General features: G+C 32.8%; 2 protein-coding genes across 2 annotated transcripts; one reads left to right on the top strand and one right to left on the bottom strand.

Annotated features, from left to right (window-relative positions):
- The first annotated feature begins 671 nt into the window (after positions 1–671).
- LOC137826951 (trypsin inhibitor B-like) lies at positions 672–2082 on the top strand. The gene is given in 2 exon segments (XM_068633112.1): positions 672–1076; positions 1079–2082. Coding segments are annotated over 2 exon segments (774 nt in total). The 5' UTR covers positions 672–922; the 3' UTR covers positions 1699–2082.
- A 9808-nt stretch (positions 2083–11890) lies between these two features.
- On the bottom strand, positions 11891–13329 carry LOC137826247 (transcription termination factor MTEF1, chloroplastic-like). Its single transcript, XM_068632143.1, has one exon. The coding sequence runs from the start codon at positions 13259–13261 to the stop codon at positions 12146–12148; it is 1116 nt and encodes a 371-aa protein (XP_068488244.1). The 5' UTR covers positions 13262–13329; the 3' UTR covers positions 11891–12145.
- Positions 13330–18792: the final 5463 nt, after the last annotated feature.

Here is an 18792-nt window from a genome sequence, read left to right as displayed (position 1 = left end):
TAAGTTGGACCAAAATGACTTAATTTAATTTAAATAATAGATTATTTAAACTAATTTATTTTGTACCAATTAATAGGATTTAACCTATTTTTATAATTTAATCTATGGTTATACTTTAGGAAAGTAAAAAAAACATTTATTATTGTCATCATTATTATTTTTTACTTTACGTTTAAGAGTAATTATGATTTACTCCATTTAAATATAGTTTTATCATTATGACTTAACAAGTTGTAATATTAAATTACAACTGTATTTCTTATTAATTAAGTTTTAACATCAAACTTTACTTAAACGTAATTATGTTAAAATATTAAAAAATCATATACGAAATATAAAAGTAAAAAAATAAAAATAAAAACGTGCATAGTTGCATTTGTCATCTGTTAAATATTTAGTTAATTAGAAACAACTCTAAATCTTTCTCCAATGTTTTTAATAGTTTTAGATTCAGTTATGTTCGGTAATTTTCTCAATAATATAAAATTTGGTTTATAAATGTAATTACATAAATTTAACCCGATACCTCTAAATAATCATATTCTCAACTAATAATATACTACATATTTTTACAAAGAAAATTTAGCAATACTATTTTTATCTCTACTCACCATTAATTGTCTACACTCATAATCCATTATCATAATTTTTAATATTAAAAAATTGTCTCTTAGATCATCAAATGATACTGAAGTGTGATATAATTTTCCTTTGTTCAGAAGAGATGTCATTCTAAAAGAATGATGATATAAACTTTATCTTCTAAACCTGATTTTGTTTTTGTTTTATTTTATGAATTGAGTTAAATATATTTAGGGTTTAGGATTATCTTTTTCTGCTCATCACATCTATAAATCAATCCTCTAACTCTTCCTTAGTCACGCCATTGTCATCAACAATTCAACTCCAACTATCCCAAGAAATGAACACTTTAATTCCTCCCACTGCTTCTACCTTCTTTTTCTTTTCTTTCTTCTTTCTCTCTATCTTCACCTCAAACCTCCCTTCCGCCGCAGCCGACGTCGTCACCGACAGAGACGGCGACGCACTTCAGAACGGAGGCACTTACCACATCCTCCCCTGTTCGGAGTAAGGGACGCTGGCGTAGAACTGGGGGCTACTGGAAACGAAACGTGTCCTCTGACCGTGGTTCAATCTAGCACATCTCAAATATTCAGGGGACTTCCAGTGAGAATCTCATCCCCATATGGAATAGCTTACATCAACGAAGGTCTCATTCTGAACCTGGCTTTCGCTTCTTCGCCCTCGTGTGCCCCCACTCCCTCGAAATGGAGCGTTGTGAAGGACCTACCCGAAGGAGAAGCCGTGAAACTACCAGAGTACCCCAGCACGGTGAGTGGTTGGTTTAAGATTGTGCCATCTTCCCTTAAATACTTGTACAAGGTTGTCTTCTGCGCAAGTAGCGGTGGCACGTGTGGGGAAGTTGGGATTAGTGTTGATGATGAGGGGATGCGTCGTTTGGTTGTTAGTGAGGATGAGGGCATCATGATCAGGTTTACGAAGGGTAGTTCGATTGGTGTACCTGGATATTGGGGACTGAGTAATGTTGGTCCACGTCGATACAAGGTGTCTGCTTCACTCTTAATTGTCCTGTTATTCGAGTTTCCTTCTTCTTTGCGTGCCTCGGTCGGCCGGGGTTACCTCAAGTCAGCAATCTTTCTTAATGAGAGTCCTTGATAATCTCTAAAAACGTACCTTTCTTTCTCTCTTTCTTTTCTTTTGTATGTTCACTTGGGCTTGGGCCATTGGGGCCATCAGTGGCTCGCGACGTGTTTCGTGGTCCTTGGGTCGTGTTAGATGGTTTCCTGAGATCTAGGGGATGTCCCCGGAAATCCAGGGAGTGCTCACGTGTGTTTGTTGCTCAGTGGGAATTGTAACCGTTTATTCCACGTGTACCCACGTTCCTTGCTTAATTAGATAATTTAATTCGAACCACGCGGTCGTCCGGTACCGACCGGTACAATTGGTGTTTGAGACACATGCAGTGAAAAATCGTGTACCTGTGTTTTCTCACTGAAAGAGATTATATGTGATAAATAAATTATGGAATAAATTATGGAAGAACTCTGAAAGCCATAAGATATAATGTTATAAACACACAGGTTGATAACAAAATCCCATCATGGAGCTTCAGCTTGCCATCAGAAACTGGTTTTGTATATTTTAAAGTTACATATGGATCCATGCATGAAGATCATGAGCATGCAAAATTTATATTTTCTTTATACTCAAATATGAATACAAATAAATAGTACCAAAAAGTTAGTTAATATTATTTATTTTCTATAATCTCAATTAAAAGAATAATATTTTTCGAAAATATTCTTCATTAAAACTTGATATCATGAATAAAAATTATCTACTAAAGATATAGTCATTATTCAATAAAAAATGTTATAGTAATAATGCTAAACTGAAATTAGTTATATACATTTATATATAAGTTTATCGTAAATAATTTTGTTGTTGTTTACGTTTGTGTGTAAAGAATTAATAATAGCAAATGATGTGTGTCTTTCTTTGTTCGCATGTTTGTGTAAGGTTATTTTCTCAACGGAAAAAATACCTATCTTGCACTCATATGTTTTATTCTCTCAATTTTTTATATTAGAAATTTCACATAAATAAATGAAATTATACTATTTTTTTAATTAAAAATTTCTAAATATGAATTGCATAGAGTCATATAGAAGTATGTCTATTGAGAGTGATTAAGGTATGTCTATTGAGAGTGATTAAGGTAGTCGTATAAGGGTTAAATAATCAGTGGTTCATATTTATTAATTTTTTATTGTTGATAAAAATTAAAATATATATATATATATATATAAATAAAGTGTTTTAAAAGTTAAAAATGATTTCTAAATGATAGAATTATCATTAATATATATTATATTAAAAGAACGAAGATTTAATAATATTCGTTTAACACTATCATTATATCTCCACTTATGACCGTGGTTAACAAAATGATAATTCTCGGTGTAACTATTGTTGTATTTCTTATATTTTATTTTAAAAAAATTTGGCTGGATCACAATTCTTACAATCACTAAAAGTTAGATACATTGTAGTAAGAAGTGCTGTTATACGTGTAATTTTTTTAATATTAATTTTATTTTTATGATTACCTTAATAAATATTCAACCAAATATCAAATAGATAATTTAAAAACATAGTTAACTATAATTTATTTTAGTTCACATCATAAAACAATTATAAAAAATTAATTTCACACAATTTTGAATCAATATATAATTTATTTAATTGAATATATAGTTAAAGTTTAAAATCCAAAATCATTAAATAAAAAATATTTTTAAATAAAATAATTAGTTATTATATTGAATAAATTAAATATTATTTTATAAAAAATAATAATTAATATATAAAGTAGTTTTTATTATTAATAAAAAATAGTTGTAACTACCTTCACGTGTCATTTTCAAGTGAATATGATGATTGTAGCCACTTCACATGAACTTACAAATGTCTTGGACATCCATAAGGAGAGAAAAAGGCATATGAAGAATTTTTATCTTCAGCGTGTCACTTTCAAGGTCATGTGCTTGTATAACTACTTGCACATGTAAATCATCAAATACATCGGAAGGTTGTAACTACTCCACATGTGTTTTATCCTTGAATTAAGGAATGTCTCATGTTCTCTTACAAATGTCTCTCCACCTTTCAAGTGTCATCCACGTGATAAACAAGATTAAGAAGTTAAATGTGTATTAATCGTATGTTTACTAAGATATAAATGTAATCATTAGCTTAATTATACTTATGTTCACACTGAATGTCATCATTACTTTTGTGGTCACTTAAGATTCATGTTCCTTTGATCATGTTGCTTGAAGTCCATTTTATGAGTCTTGGCCAAATTTTATACTTATAAATAAGGTCAGACTCTCTTGTAAAACTTACACTTTAATATTAAATGCGATTTTCTTTATGAGATACTTTGAGAATCTTGAAACTTTTGATTGTTCTTATCTTAGAGAGTTTCTTCCAATGAAAAATCCTCCTTGTACTGATCCTCTAGAATTCTATTCAAAGGTGGTGTGTTCTTTTCATATCTTACTTTTAATTCATTTCCTCTTTTCATTTGCAACTTATTTTTGTTTTTGTTTTTGAAACCATGGTACTTTCGCAAGCTTTTTCTCTAACCTTCCATGGATTTTGACTATATACTTTAAACACCTCTTGTGTTGATAGATCCATCTAAAGTGGTCATCAAAGTTAAGGATTCAACTTAAATCTAAGAAGGTATTTCATCACATAAAGTAGTGACGTATTCCTTATGAGTATAGAAGGATCTTGATCAACTCAAGAGGAAAATTTCATGAAAGAACAAAACAAGGTTGCGGAATCATGTTCCATGGTACTATTTCAATTCAGCAAACACAAACACAAAGTAGAAACAAGAACTAGTTGTAAAAGGAAATGAAAATGGATTAAGAAAAATAATATATGAAGAACACACCACTTTTATGAGGAATCCCAAATGATAAGTGTAAGGAAGATTCACCACTTGAAAAAGAATTTCAAGATAAGAATAAAAATCAAAAGTAAACACTTTTTAAGTTGTCTATAAATCTATGTGTATTCAAACTTAAAAGTGTCTTTATAAGAAGAGGCTTTGACCTTTATTTATAGTCTTCATGTCACTATCAAAGAGAGAATAAAAGAATCACAAGTTGATTACAACCAATATAAACACAAGAAAAAAGTTGCAAGAGTCAACACAAATCTGGTAAAAATAATAACCTCAATAAACTTATGTTTAACACTTAATTAATTCCTAATCTTAATTGTCACATTGGTTGTTCCTTGATTTAAGAGAAACACATGAGTTGTTACGAAAGCAAATGAAAGTATTTAGTAGGACGGATAGGTATCATGGAGTGTTTAGATTTGGTGGGATCACAATACATTTGGGGATCGAACTGAGAGAGAGATTGACGAAGGAAGCGGATCCTATCCAGTAGTAGCACCAAGAGAGGACGACACTGAGGGTGAAGATGATGATCAAGAGAAGGGCAGTGCCCAAGGGGAAACAAAGGGAGGGTCAAGATGCATTGACACTGGTGGTGAAAGATCCAGGCTCTCCATGATGAGGTAATGAAGGGGGAGAGCTCACTGGAACTGGAGCCAGTGGGGAGCTCACTGGCGTCGCAGGCGAATGAGACGCTGCCGGAGGCTTGGTCGATGGAGTAGGAGCCACAACGGTGGGAGGAGATGTCGCCTGTTGATTTTGGCTTAATCCCAAGTCCCACATCGGTGGGTTCATTGTTTGGGAAGGAGGTTTGAGGGTTATAAATTAAACTCTTCTCCTTCACTGTTATATATCCCAATTTGTAATATCTTCTCTCATAGTAATAAAAGTGAGCTGTTTTTGCTGTGCTCGGAGATTAGGCTAAACAGGCCGAACTCCGTTAACAATTTTCGGGTGTGTTCTTTCCTCTTTATCTCTTTTATTATTCCGCTTTATTTATTCAATATTATTTGTCGGGTAGCTCTGTTAGGGTTTTGTTTTAGTGGGAAAATTACCCGTTTTTCCCAACAAGTGGTATCAAGAGCCGAAGGTTCGCCTTGGGTTGTTTGAAATTATTTGTAATATTGAATATTATATTTTGAGTTTGTAATGGCAAATCAAGAAGAAGAAGCCAAGGACGTATCCAGAGTGTCGGGCTCCTCTTCATCATGGTCGAGGTTCCCGGTGTCCACCTTGAAATTGGCGGTGGAAATATTTGATGGCACTGGACATTTTGGCATGTGGCAAGGAGAGGTCTTGGACTCTCTTTTTCAACAGGGTCTTGATATTGCTATTGAAGGAGAGAAACCAAAAGAGGTAGAGGAGAAAGATTGGAGCATCATCAACCGGTTGGCATGCGGAACTATTCGATCCTGCTTGTCCAGAGAGCAGAAGTACGCTGTAAAAAACGAGACTTCTGCACACAAACTGTGGAAGGCATTGGAGGACAAGTTTCTGAAGAAGAGTGGTCAGAACAAGCTCCTGATGAAGAAAAGGTTGTTCCGATTTGACTACCAACAAGGTACTACTATGAATGCACACATCACTATGTTTAATCAATTAGTAGCAGACCTGTTGAATTTAGATGTGAAGTTTGAGGATGAGGATTTGGCTTTGATGTTGTTATCATCTCTTCCTGATGAATTTGAACATTTGGAGACTACGCTCCTTCACGGGAAGGAGAATGTGTCGTTAGATGTTGTTTGTTCTGCTTTATATAGTCATGAATTGAGAAAGCAGGATAAGATGAGAACCAAATCAACGACATCAGAAGAAGCATTGGTGGCAAGAGGTCGTCAGCAAAGCCAAACAAAGGAGAGAAGAGGGATGTCTAAGTCTAAAGGTCGAGTCGTTGCCAAAGATGAGTGTGCTTTCTGTCATGAGAAAGGACACTGGAAGAAAGACTGTCCAAAACTGCAGAAGAAAGGGAAGACTCCACAAGATGCAAATGTTGCAGAATGCAAAAGTGACGTGGAATCAGATATCTCTTTAATTGTCTCGCTTTCAGCATCATCGTATCCAGATGAGTGGATATTGGATTCAGGTTGTACCTATCATATGTGTCCCATTCGGGATTGGTTCTTTGAATTTCAAGAACTTGATGGCGGGGTTGTTTACATGGGTAATGATAATCCATGTAAGACAGATGGGATAGGTTCAATCAAGCTGCGGAATCATGATGGATCCACTAGAATTTTGCGGGATGTACGGTACGTGCCAAAGTTGAAGAAGAATCTCATCTCATTGGGGGCTTTAGAATCTAAAGGCCTAGTTGTGACGATGCGAGATGGAATTCTTAAAGCAACTTCAGGAGCACTGGTGATGTTGAAAGGCGTGATGAAGAACAATTTGTATTACTATCAAGGTAGTACAGTGGTGGGGACAGTAGCGGCAACAACTTCTAGCTCTAAGAAGGATGCTGAGGCAACGAAGTTGTGGCATATGAGGTTGGGACATGCTGGAGAGAAATCCTTGCAAATTCTTACCAAGCAAGGATTGTTGAAAGGTACGAAGGCTTGCAAACTTGAATTTTGTGAGCATTGTGTTCTGGGAAAGCAACGAAGAGTGAAGTTTGGCACTGCAATTCACAATACTAAGGGTATTCTGGATTATGTGCATTCAGATGTGTGGGGACCTGCCAAGACTCCGTCAATCGGAGGTAGGCATTATTTTGTCACTTTTGTGGATGATTTTTCCAGGAGAGTTTGGGTGTTTACTATGAAGAACAAAAATGATGTGCTTGAAATTTTCCTTAAGTGGAAAGCTGAAGTTGAAAACCAGACAGGAAGGAAGATTAAGGTTCTCCGAACAGACAATGGAGGAGAATACAAGAGTCATCCGTTCCTGAAGGTATGTCAAGATTGTGGCATAGTTCGGCACTTCACTGTTAGAAAAACACCACAGCAGAATGGGGTGTCGGAGCGTATGAACAAGATACTTGTGGAGAAAGTTCGTTGTATGTTGTCTAATGCTGAGTTAGGCAGAGAGTTTTGGGCTGAGGCTGTGACATACGCTCAACATCTCGTCAATCGTTTGCCATCATCTGCTATAGATGGCAAAACCCCGTTAGAGGTATGGTCTGGAAAACCTGCAACTGATTATGATTCTTTGCATGTTTTTGGTTCTATTGCATATTATCATGTGATTGAATCAAAGTTGGATCCACGGGCAAAGAAGGCTCTTTTCATGGGCTTTAGTCCTGGAGTGAAGGGATACCGTTTGTGGTGTCTAGAGGCAAAGAAGACGATTATCAGCAGGGATGTTACCTTTGATGAATCTGCCATGTTAAAGAAGGTAAATCCAGAAGGAGCTGATAGTACTCCGCAACAGGTGGAGTGTGCCCGGAAGCAGGTGGAGTTTGAGCCGACAGTGGTGATCCCAATACGAAATACCACAAGTGACTCTCCTATGGCAGAAGAAGAGTCAGATGAGGAAGAGGTTCCTACCCAAGAATCTCAACAACAATCAGCGCCAATTGCAGTTAGAAGACAGAGACGAGATATTCAGAAGCCTGCTCGTTTCATGGATATGGTTGCCTATGCACTTCCAGTTGTTGATGACATTCCATCCACTTACCCAAAAGCCATTCTGAGTTCAGAGAGTGGTAATTGGGCGGGTGCGATGGAAGAGGAGATGCAGTCTTTGAAGAAGAACAAGACGTGGAAGTTGGCACAATTACCAAAAGGTAAGAAGGCAATTGGGTGCAAATGGGTATTTGCAAAGAAAGAAGAATTTTCTAATAAAGAAGATGTTCGCTACAAGGCAAGGTGGTTACAAGGGCCACGTTTGAATATTTTTTAGACTTGGTTAATATTTTGCACATTTGAAGTTGGCGCCCGGAGGCGCAAATTTGAAGCACTGTAAAGTTTGTTTTTGTTATGTTGTGAGAAGATTTGTTTTAGGTGGGACTTGAAATTAAGCCAAGGTGGAGATTTGTTGATTTTGGCTTAATCCCAAGTCCCACATCGGTGGGTTCATTGTTTGGGAAGGAGGTTTGAGGGTTATAAATTAAACTCTTCTCCTTCACTGTTATATATCCCAATTTGTAATATCTTCTCTCATAGTAATAAAAGTGAGCTGTTTTTGCTGTGCTCGGAGATTAGGCTAAAACTCCGTTAACAATTTTCGGGTGTGTTCTTTCCTCTTTATCTCTTTTATTATTCCGCTTTATTTATTCAATATTATTTGTCGGGTAGCTCTGTTAGGGTTTTGTTTTAGTGGGAAAATTACCCGTTTTTCCCAACATCGCCGACGACAATGCAGGGGTTACGGGGAACGCCGCTACTTGACACCTCACATCTCTCAATCCCACCTTTTTCTGTCACATAAGCAGCTCTTTGTGCCACATAAGCAACACTTGACACCGTAAGGTGCGACTTAACGGAAATGACCAATTTAGATACATTTTAAAAAACATAGGGACCAAATTGATTTTTTTTAAAATATCAATGTACTAAATTGAATATAGACCTTGAATATAAGAACGAATAAGGTAATTATATCTTTATTTTAATCCGTTTTTTATTCTATAAGATTTTACTTAACGATTTTATTCAGTTTTACTCGAAGTATAACAAGTTTCATTTGTATCTTTAATTTAACTATAAAATATTAATTCAACATAGTTTTCATTTATTCATTTTTTTAATAATCAGTTACTTACGGATAAGTTTTTTTTCTCATTCAATTTTAATGCAGAGATAGATAAAAATAAGAAACATAACCTCTTTTTTTTTTTTCTAAAGTAGGTTTCTATCTTTCTTTAATTCCTCTTTTTTTATATATATTTTAAAAGCAATTTTCTTAAAAGGAAAGAATATGTAAGCTTATTTACTTATATATATATAAGTGTAAAAAAAAGGTTAAATAAATACTAATATTATCTTTCTTTTAAAAATCAAATTATCAAAACGATGAGAATAATATCCTTATAATTATTTAAACAATTTCTTATTTTTAAAATGAAAAAGTTATAAAAAGTAAATTCAAGTTATATAATTAATTTGAATTTTATGGAAATCTTACTAATTTTTTTTATAAAAGCTTTCATTTTAGAATTTTTTATTTATCTTTATTTATCTTATAATAATTTGAGTGATCTATCTGTATATTTTACTTGAGTTTCTCCTAGTGTATCTATCCTTTAATAGATATAATTAACAAGGTTATCTACATGTTCATCCTCCTAAACACCAAATTCTACAGAAAAAAAACACATCTTTCTGTTCATCTTTTGCTTTTGAATATTTTAGTTTCTTTTTTAATTTTATTTATATATTTTGAATAACTTTTTTTATCAGCAGGTTTTTCTTAGTTTAAATTATAATAATTAATAACTTAAATATATTATCCCACCCCAAATATTACAACTGAACTGGCTTGGGATTGTACGAAACGTTTTCTCCTCTGATTTAGATATTTTATATCATGATGTGTGTGTATAACCAAACAATGAACATAACACATGCAAAAAAAACTCACTTAGATATTTAGCACCAGTTGAAACCCATGATTCACATTGACCGAAAAATCATAAATGACATCTTATTTGCTTCTCTTAGAGGTGCTACAACACGATTTCGTTTATTTTTCAATGACATTTTCAAGTAATATACCTTCAAATGTTAGATAAATTGGAAAACAAAGCAATCTCAATTGTGACAATTGGAAATGTATTTTGTGTCATATTTTTTGATATCGTAGTGTATTTGATAGTTCATTTGGTGAGAGAGATTCGAATGTGTGACCCGATTTATTTGAGATTGATGTAACCCTATTGAGAAATACATGAAGATGTTAAAAGAATATGTCAATAATTAATATCATTCGAAAGCTTCAATTGTCAAGAAGTACATTATAGAAAAAGTCATTGAGTTCTATTCGAGGTATATGCCAAATTCTAAACCAATAGAAATTCCAAAACTTGACACAATGGAAGATGTTAAGGTAGGTAAGAGTACTATAAATATGAAAATTAAAATCTGAGTTGCATAATACATCTTAAACTTAGACTATATACGGAAAGAAGTGGTGAGATCCACCATCTTGATGAGTATTGGTGTTGTCATCAAAGCTAATAGCCACGCTACAAGCAACTGATCTTGCTATTCATAATTGAGAAACATCATATTGATTGTTGGAGATTCATTGTTAGAAGCAGGGAGGAATTTAGGTGGGGCGGAAGAATCGTCCAAGATGCGTAAAAGTTGGAGACCTTTCACAATAACATTGACTTGTTATTACCATATAAAAAAAAATTCATCGTCAAGTATTAGACTAATAAAAGTATGGAAAGTGTGTGAGGTAAAGGAAGAGGAAAAAAAAAATTATGAAAAGCATTGAATGATGTGGTAGACATGGTAACTCCTAATACCATAGTTTTATCTTGGTTGGTTTGGTTAACAAATATTGGGAGTGTATATGGATTGTTATGATTGGAAACAGAGGAACCTCATCATCTTTAAGAATGATAGAGTGGATTGTTCGGAGATCTTCACCTTGACCCAACTCAATGTATGGTCATTGCTCATAGAGTAGAGTAAACGGTGTTTCGTTTACATAAATTCTTTACTATGTATTTGTGTTGGATGCTTCTGGTTCTGTTTTGTGGTCTTGCAAATTGAAAGTGCCTTGCACCTTGCTCATTTTCCGTTTGGCAATCAGATAGCTAATATATTGGTGCTCGTATTATCATATTTAATAATTGACGTGGTCATGATCATTTCTTGTAATCAATTCTGATATAGCTCTAGTCTAAATAAGTGAAACTCTGCCAAGTGATAGATCCATTTGCTTAATTAACACGAGTCAATTTCGTAACTAACTCGTACCTACCCATATATGACTGGGAGGAAAAGAACTTTCGACCCATACAGTTGATATAACTTTTAGTAAGAGGCAGTAATTCAATGAAACAACATGATTTACATTATCCTCTTGTTCCACAAAAAACAGCAGCTGTCCTATAAGAAGAATAAGCTTTCTTTCCTTCAAATTCATGACAAAATCAGTGTTCATTTGGCATGAAAAAATCTAGAAGCAATACTGTATAGAATTTTCACAAAGCTTTTTACAACAAAATTTGCAAACAAATTCTCGGACAAACCATTCAATCACCCAGATTAGCCTAGGACACACAAGCATTTATTATATTTCAAATCAGTTATACTCTGGATGAGATTGAATTGCCACCATAGTGGAAAGAAATTTGATTTGTATAGCCTCTTACTCTCGTGCTCAACAGGTTAAAAAAGTGCTAGAAATTCAAGCCACACTCCAATCCCACAATTCATGAAGATACGCATCATTAAAAAAAGAAAACATTTAGAATGAAACAAACTAAACAAGAAGGATTAATGAGAATCAATGTCAACATTACCTGCAATGGCTTACTACAAAACTTTTTGCTCTCCTGGATTAATCACCTATAAAATATCTAACTACTGCTATAAATCACAACTGTTAATTAATTGGAAAATGTTCATACTGAAAAAAAAAACATAACAATAGTCGAAGAGATACTGGTTAGAAATGAATTACAATCAAAATCTGTATGTAAATGAGTTAAATCTCAACAACCAGATGTTAGCATGTTCCCGATCCCTCCTGATATAGCTCAAGTAACCTGGGCGTTTCCACCTTGAAACGTCTCACATAGTTTTGCAGAAACTCCTCGTCAGACCTAACAAACGGTGTGACCAAGCTAGCGCCCTTCTTCAACAATCCTCTGGAGAGAAGATACTGCAAAACCAAAGCCCTCGGAGCAACCCTTTTCTCCAAACTGAACGAAAACATCGATGGGTACGCAATAAGCGTGGAACGATCCCATCCAAGCCGACCAACCCAAAACCCCATCACTGCATTAAGTTTCTCCTTGGAGCAGAGCATCATTGTAGGCTGTTTCCTAAACGCAACCAAAACCTCGTCCTCAGACCAACCCCATTTCTTCAAGGCGTCGACTTTGGCATCCCAAAGGGGTTTCCAAACAGTACGTTTGGCCACAATGGCCACAACGAAGGACACCTTCAAAGGGTCAAAGCCCAACAGCTTCACTTCCTCCAAGACGGTTCTCAGGTCGGAGCAGAGAACCGACGACCGAGAGCAGAGCAAGCGCCGAATGCCGGAGTGCGAGACTCCGGCTTTCCGCAACATTTCAACGTTGAACGCGAAGCGATTGTCGCCGATGATATAGGGAAAGGCTATGACAATAGCGAGGGCTTTGAGGTCGGAGGGAAAGAACGTTCGGAGCAGTTGGAAGATGGGAGAGATGTGGTTGTTGAGGCTGTGAAGGAGGAAGCGGGGGTTCTTAGCGACGAGGAGAAGGGTGTCGGAGGGAGAAGCGCCTTTGGAGGCCAAGAAGTGGAATTTGGGGAGAATCCTTCGGGTGGGGTTGCATAGCATGACATCGGGAGCTTTGCTGAAGATCTGGTGGATCTGGGGGACGGAGAAACCGTGGGTTCGGAAGAAGGAGATGACGGAATCGGTTTTGTGGGCGCTGTAGAAACGAAGTCGTTTGGATAGTTTTAGAGCGGCCTCGGGAGAGAAGCCACAGGTGTTGGTAAGGTAGGATACAGTGAAGGAGATGGGATCAGAAGTGGTTGAAGAGAAGAAGAGAGAGGATTGAAGAAAAGGGAATTTGGGGAAAGAATGGATAAGAGGTGTTGGAATTAGCCATAGGCGGTGGCGGATAATAGTGTTCATCACATCAGAATGAAGCTACTGCCACCCGTTCCGCCCCGACCAGTTTCGACTTGATGGTTCAAAAGGAAGTGTGGAAAAAGTTATTATTAAAAATTTGTGAATAATTTGATATTTGCGAAAAAAAAGTTAATTTTTTAAAAGTTAAAAAATATAAATTTTTAATTTATTATTATTTTTAAAAATAATTAAAAAAATAAAAGTTAGAACTATTTTTTATATTTTAGTTAATTAAAATTTTGTATATTATTTTTTTTACTGTTTAATAATTATTTTTAAGAAAAAAATACGATTTATTTAACATTGAACATAATTGTTATAAAATAACTTTTTTTCATTAAAAAATAAATTTTAATATTAAAAACGGTAAAAAAACATTTAAAAAACAATTTGAAATCCATTAGAAGGAACATTAAAGATATTTACTTTCAAATCAATACAATAAAAAATTTATACTATAATAATATTTCTGAAATTAATAAGAACCATACATTAAAATATCAGTTAATATTTATAATTAGCGTGAAAGTCATTAATTTGATTTTGTAGGTGGTGAATATTTTTATGAATCCTATAAAAAAATGTATATTTATGTTGAGGTTCATTATCTTTATAATTTTCTACAACTCTGGAATGACGCCAACTTATTATACTTTTCACTTCTATTATTATTAACGACATAATAATAATAATAATAATATTATTATTATTATTATATACACATTCGGATTTACAATTTTTTAAACTTGCAATTAAAAACCATATTACATTAACCTTTATAGTTTTTAGGTTTTAAATTTGTTTTTGAAAATAAAAGGTACGACAATTTTTTTATATTGATTTTTTAATATAATTTTATTTTATATAAGAATTTTTGCTTTATTTCTTCACTCATCTTAATGAAAATATGTATTCAATATTGCGGAATTACTGTTGTGATGAAACAAGTTAATTTGAATTTAAATTTATATTTATGACTTGATCTAAATTAATTGAGATGTACATTTGAAGTTTTAGTTATTTGCAATGGTAAATTGTATAGTGGAGAGCATGAAATATAAAAGCAAAATTGTTGGCTGGAGTGAAATCCATCTCTAACCAATGATGTAAAATGTTGCAAATTTCTTTCACATTGGTTTGTGACTACGAGAAATGACAGGGCAATCGAGTAAAAAAATAAACATGTTGCAAAAGTAATAATCGATTATTTGTCAAAAAATAATCCAATTAACATCGATGGTGCATTTTACAATACACATGGCATAATCCATTAAAAAAACATCGATTATGACTTAAAAATACACACATAATTGATTATTAAATTTTGGATAATTGAAATAAAATAGGGCATAATCAAATTATGTGTGTGTTTAACGTGGATAATTGATTATTTTCTTTATTATTTCCATTTCATCATGTAGAATCACACAATAGTGAAGAAAGAAAGAAGTGTGTTTAATGGTGTATAAAAGCAAGAACAATAAAGTAAATGCACTATGATATACATGGATATCATCTCATTTATTCGCAATGTACAATGAAAGCAATGGTTTCAACTCCCGCAAATCACTGCTCAAACATCCCTTCAAATTAGCTGACCCAAACACACATGAAACTCGTATTTCCGTTCGCGCAGTTACAATGGACAAGTGGAACCAAACACAATGTATCTAAGGTCCTGTTTGGATTGGGGTGGGGATTTGTGGGAGAGGAGGGAGTGGATTAGAGAGGATTAGAAGGGATGTGTGAGGTTGTTTGGATTGAGGGATGGTAGAGTGGATTTGTGAGGATTGTTTATTGAAATTTGTGAGTGATGTGATAGTAGAAGATAATTTAGAAATTATTTTAAAAATATAAAATGTAAATTTATAAATTTATCCTTGTCAATAAAAAATATTTTAATAATGAGTTATGATATATTTTTTGTAAGTTTGAGTTAATTATTTTTTCCAATATATAATATTTATAATTACTCTTATTTTGTAAAAAATAATAATTTTGTATTAAATTCAAATAAATTTATAAATATTTAAAGTATAAATATAAATATAATAAAAGTATAAATATATTTATAAAAATTAAAAACAATAAATACATACAAAAAAAATAAACAACATAGTACAAATATAACAAAACAAATGCAAATACAATTATTAAGATTAAAAAATTAAACATATAAAAAAAATTAAACAATATCTTCTAAATGAAAAAGATATAAAAACAATAAAAACATAATATATATATATACAAGTTAAAAACAATAAAACATAGAATGAAAAACTAAACAACAAATACAAAATAATAAAAAATATAAAACAGTAAAAAAATATAATAAGAAAATATAAATGAATTTATAAAAATAATAACAATAAACACATCAACAAATGTAAATGTATTTATAAAAATTTAAAATAGTATTAATAAAATTTAAAATAATAAATACATTTAGAAAAATAAAAACTGTAAACAATAAACATATATAAAATAATATAATTACATTTATTAGAAATAAAAAACAGTAAACATAATAAAAAAAATAGTAACCGCACTTAATAAAAAAAATTCTAAATAGAAAAAAATATTAAAAATTTACGTGAAGGATGAAGGCACGGGAGAAGAAGAATAAGAACAAACTGGACAAACTGAGAAAATAAAGAAAAAAGTTTGTGATGAACAAAACCAACCAAAGAACCACAATTACAAGATGCAATCTGAAAAAAAAAATAGAATCTATTCCAACATTTTTCTCACACAGAGAGAATTGATTCTCCTTCTACCTTTAAAAGGCATAGAATTGATTCTCAGTTTTTTTAAAAACCACAAAATCGATTCTCCTCCTACAGTTAAAAATCACAAAATCGATTCTCTCCTACCTTTAAAAGCAACAGAATCGATTCTCTCCTACCTTTAAAAGCCACAAAATCGATTCTGCACTATTTGGAATAATCGAAAATCGATTCTGCGTCATTCTCGAAAAATCGATTCTGCACCATTTCGAAAAATCGAAAATCGATTTTGCACCAATTTACAAGGATGGGAAAATCGATTCTGCACCAATTTACAAAGAGATGAAAATCGATTTTGCACTTCCAAAATTCGGGAAGAAGAAGGAAAGTGTTGCACCAGGCACTGTAATAAAGAACCCTAAAACTACATTGTTTAATATTAGAATTGATGGAAGGGTAGCAACGTAAATGTCTATTTGTGTCTCTACAATCCGCGCAAATCTTCTCAATTTTGCGAGAAGTGAAAAAGCTACTGAACCCGCTCGCCCATCCGCACCTACGCCCTCACATACCCTGATCCAAACAAAAGTTCTTCCCGCTCGCCCCTTCCTCCTCCGTTGTCACACCTAGAAGCAAACAGAGTGTAAGTGGAAATGAAGACATGGAAGAGGGTATTTTTGGTTTTGGCACCTTCATTCAAGTGAGATGAAACAAACAAAATTTTACCTATTGTTGCAATGACCAAAATGATCTCGTTTTTTTTCTTGTGCATGTCTTTCATTCTTCAAGTTGCAAAGATTCCTTCACCATAATAGATGGGTTAAAAATTCCATTAAATAGGTGATGAGTTGGGTTCACACTCTATTATTCTTTGTTGCATGTTTTGGTTTAGTGTGCGTTATTGGTGTTTGAAGTGTAGGGTGGGATTGAAAGGTTGTTATGTTTTGTTGAAGAAGGGTGGTCCTCGCCGAGAAAGTGAGATTTGTGGAGGTGGTTTCATGTTGACATTTATGGTGCATGTCGAGGTGGTGGCATGGTGATTTGTTGAGAAGCGACACTACTAGAGTGGGGTTACATGTGAAGAGGTAAGGATAAAGTTCTGAAATAATGATTTTCCAAAGAGCATAATTGATTATATGTGTCATAATCAATTATGTGGTGCTTCATTATCTAGATAATCGATTATGTACCTATATAATTGATTATGTGTAGGTGTTTTTTGAACTGTGATTTGAATGGTTTGTATTGAATTTGTTGTGTTGTAAGTGATCCCTAAAGTCGATCTTAGTGTGTCGTCTTAGTGTAATTATCTTCTTGGTGAACTGGTTGATTCATTAATTGAATACATAATAATAATTGACTATATATTATTGAATAATTGATCGTACTTCAAATTTATTATGATTTCTTGGACAATTATTTTAAAAAAGAAAGAAAAAATCACACAAAGTGTACTATTCTTGTTAATAACTAGGAACATGTTCCAGAGTTATTGAAAAACCAAACTAGTAATTTTAACTTATTTAATTTAATCACAAACAATGATAAGTCTCCTAACATTTTATGAGCTTAGGTAAATTTTATTCTAATTATATTATTTAGCTTGTATTTGGTTTAGTTCAATTATATTGATTGCTTTATTAATTTAATTAACTTTTTGTGTCTTAAATAAAATTTATATATTGAGGTCAACCATCTACTACATGATAGAGTGGTGATTTTAGATGTTTGAGATGTTGTTACTTGAATCATTGTGTTCACATCAAAAGTTTAAAAAATAATGGGACATTTTCCTGAAAATTTTCACCTTTAACCGATTGTACTAGAAAAGCTAATTGTTACAAAAAAAAATTATACTTGTTTTGATGTGCATTTTTTTTAATGTTATAATTAATTAATATGATGTTTACTAATGTTATTTAAACTTTCTATATCAGCAATAAAAAATAAATATAAAAGGGAGTACTAGGATACTCCAACCTTTATACAACAACCTCAACCTCTAGAACTAAATAGTGTAATATCAAATACAATATTGCTACCAAAACCTCACACCCTCCCAACAACATAACATCTACCAACTACAGAAAAAAAAAATCTCAAATCTATCTAATTCAAACAAAGAACATCAAAAAAAGAAATCGACCTTTTAAAACTAGATTCCAAAAGCATAGAACTGACACACATTATAGTATTGCTTCAGAATCACCATATCCCCAAACAACAGAAGAAATATCCAGAAAACACGATAAAAATAACAATTCAAGAAAATATTGAGAATAACCAATTTGTTTTCCATGGTGAATATATCAACAACCTTCTAACATAAATAGTCATTATTCTATCACTACCCAAAAAAGTATTTGAAGAGGAAAAAACTTACAATAGACTCAATATCTATGCTTTATTGCCCAATTCAAATTAACACATTCTAGATTCACCAATAAAGTTTTAACAATCAAGATTTCAAAGATTTGATGCACATTAGGAGCCATAAATATCAATATGAAGTCCTTTACACTTTAGAACTATAATGACCTTCTCTTAAATATACCACTCCATGACAACAACCATTAGGTGATGACCTATATAGTTAAATATGTCTCACGAAATTGTTTGTAAAAATAACCTATAACATTCACTTTTTTCTACGTCAAAGAAATATGTTTTCTATTCTCATTGGTATTAATTTTCTATGTGTGTTAACAGTATACCTTTTGTTGATATAAGTTTACTTTTGTTTGTTAACTTTAAACAATTTTAATATATTTAACATGTTATTCTAATATTTTTTTTAATATTGAAGAT

This window comes from Phaseolus vulgaris, chromosome 8 (assembly GCF_000499845.2).
Source record: "Phaseolus vulgaris cultivar G19833 chromosome 8, P. vulgaris v2.0, whole genome shotgun sequence".
Classification (NCBI taxonomy): Eukaryota; Viridiplantae; Streptophyta; class Magnoliopsida; order Fabales; family Fabaceae; genus Phaseolus; species Phaseolus vulgaris.
The sequence above is the reverse complement of the archived record's forward strand: the minus strand, read 5'-3'. Positions and strand labels throughout refer to the sequence as shown.

What these genes read in the sequence shown, in the direction of transcription:
- LOC137826247 (XM_068632143.1), bottom strand. Translation starts at nt 13,261, where the DNA reads ATGAACACTATTATCCGCCACCGCCTATGGCTAATTCCAACACCTCTT.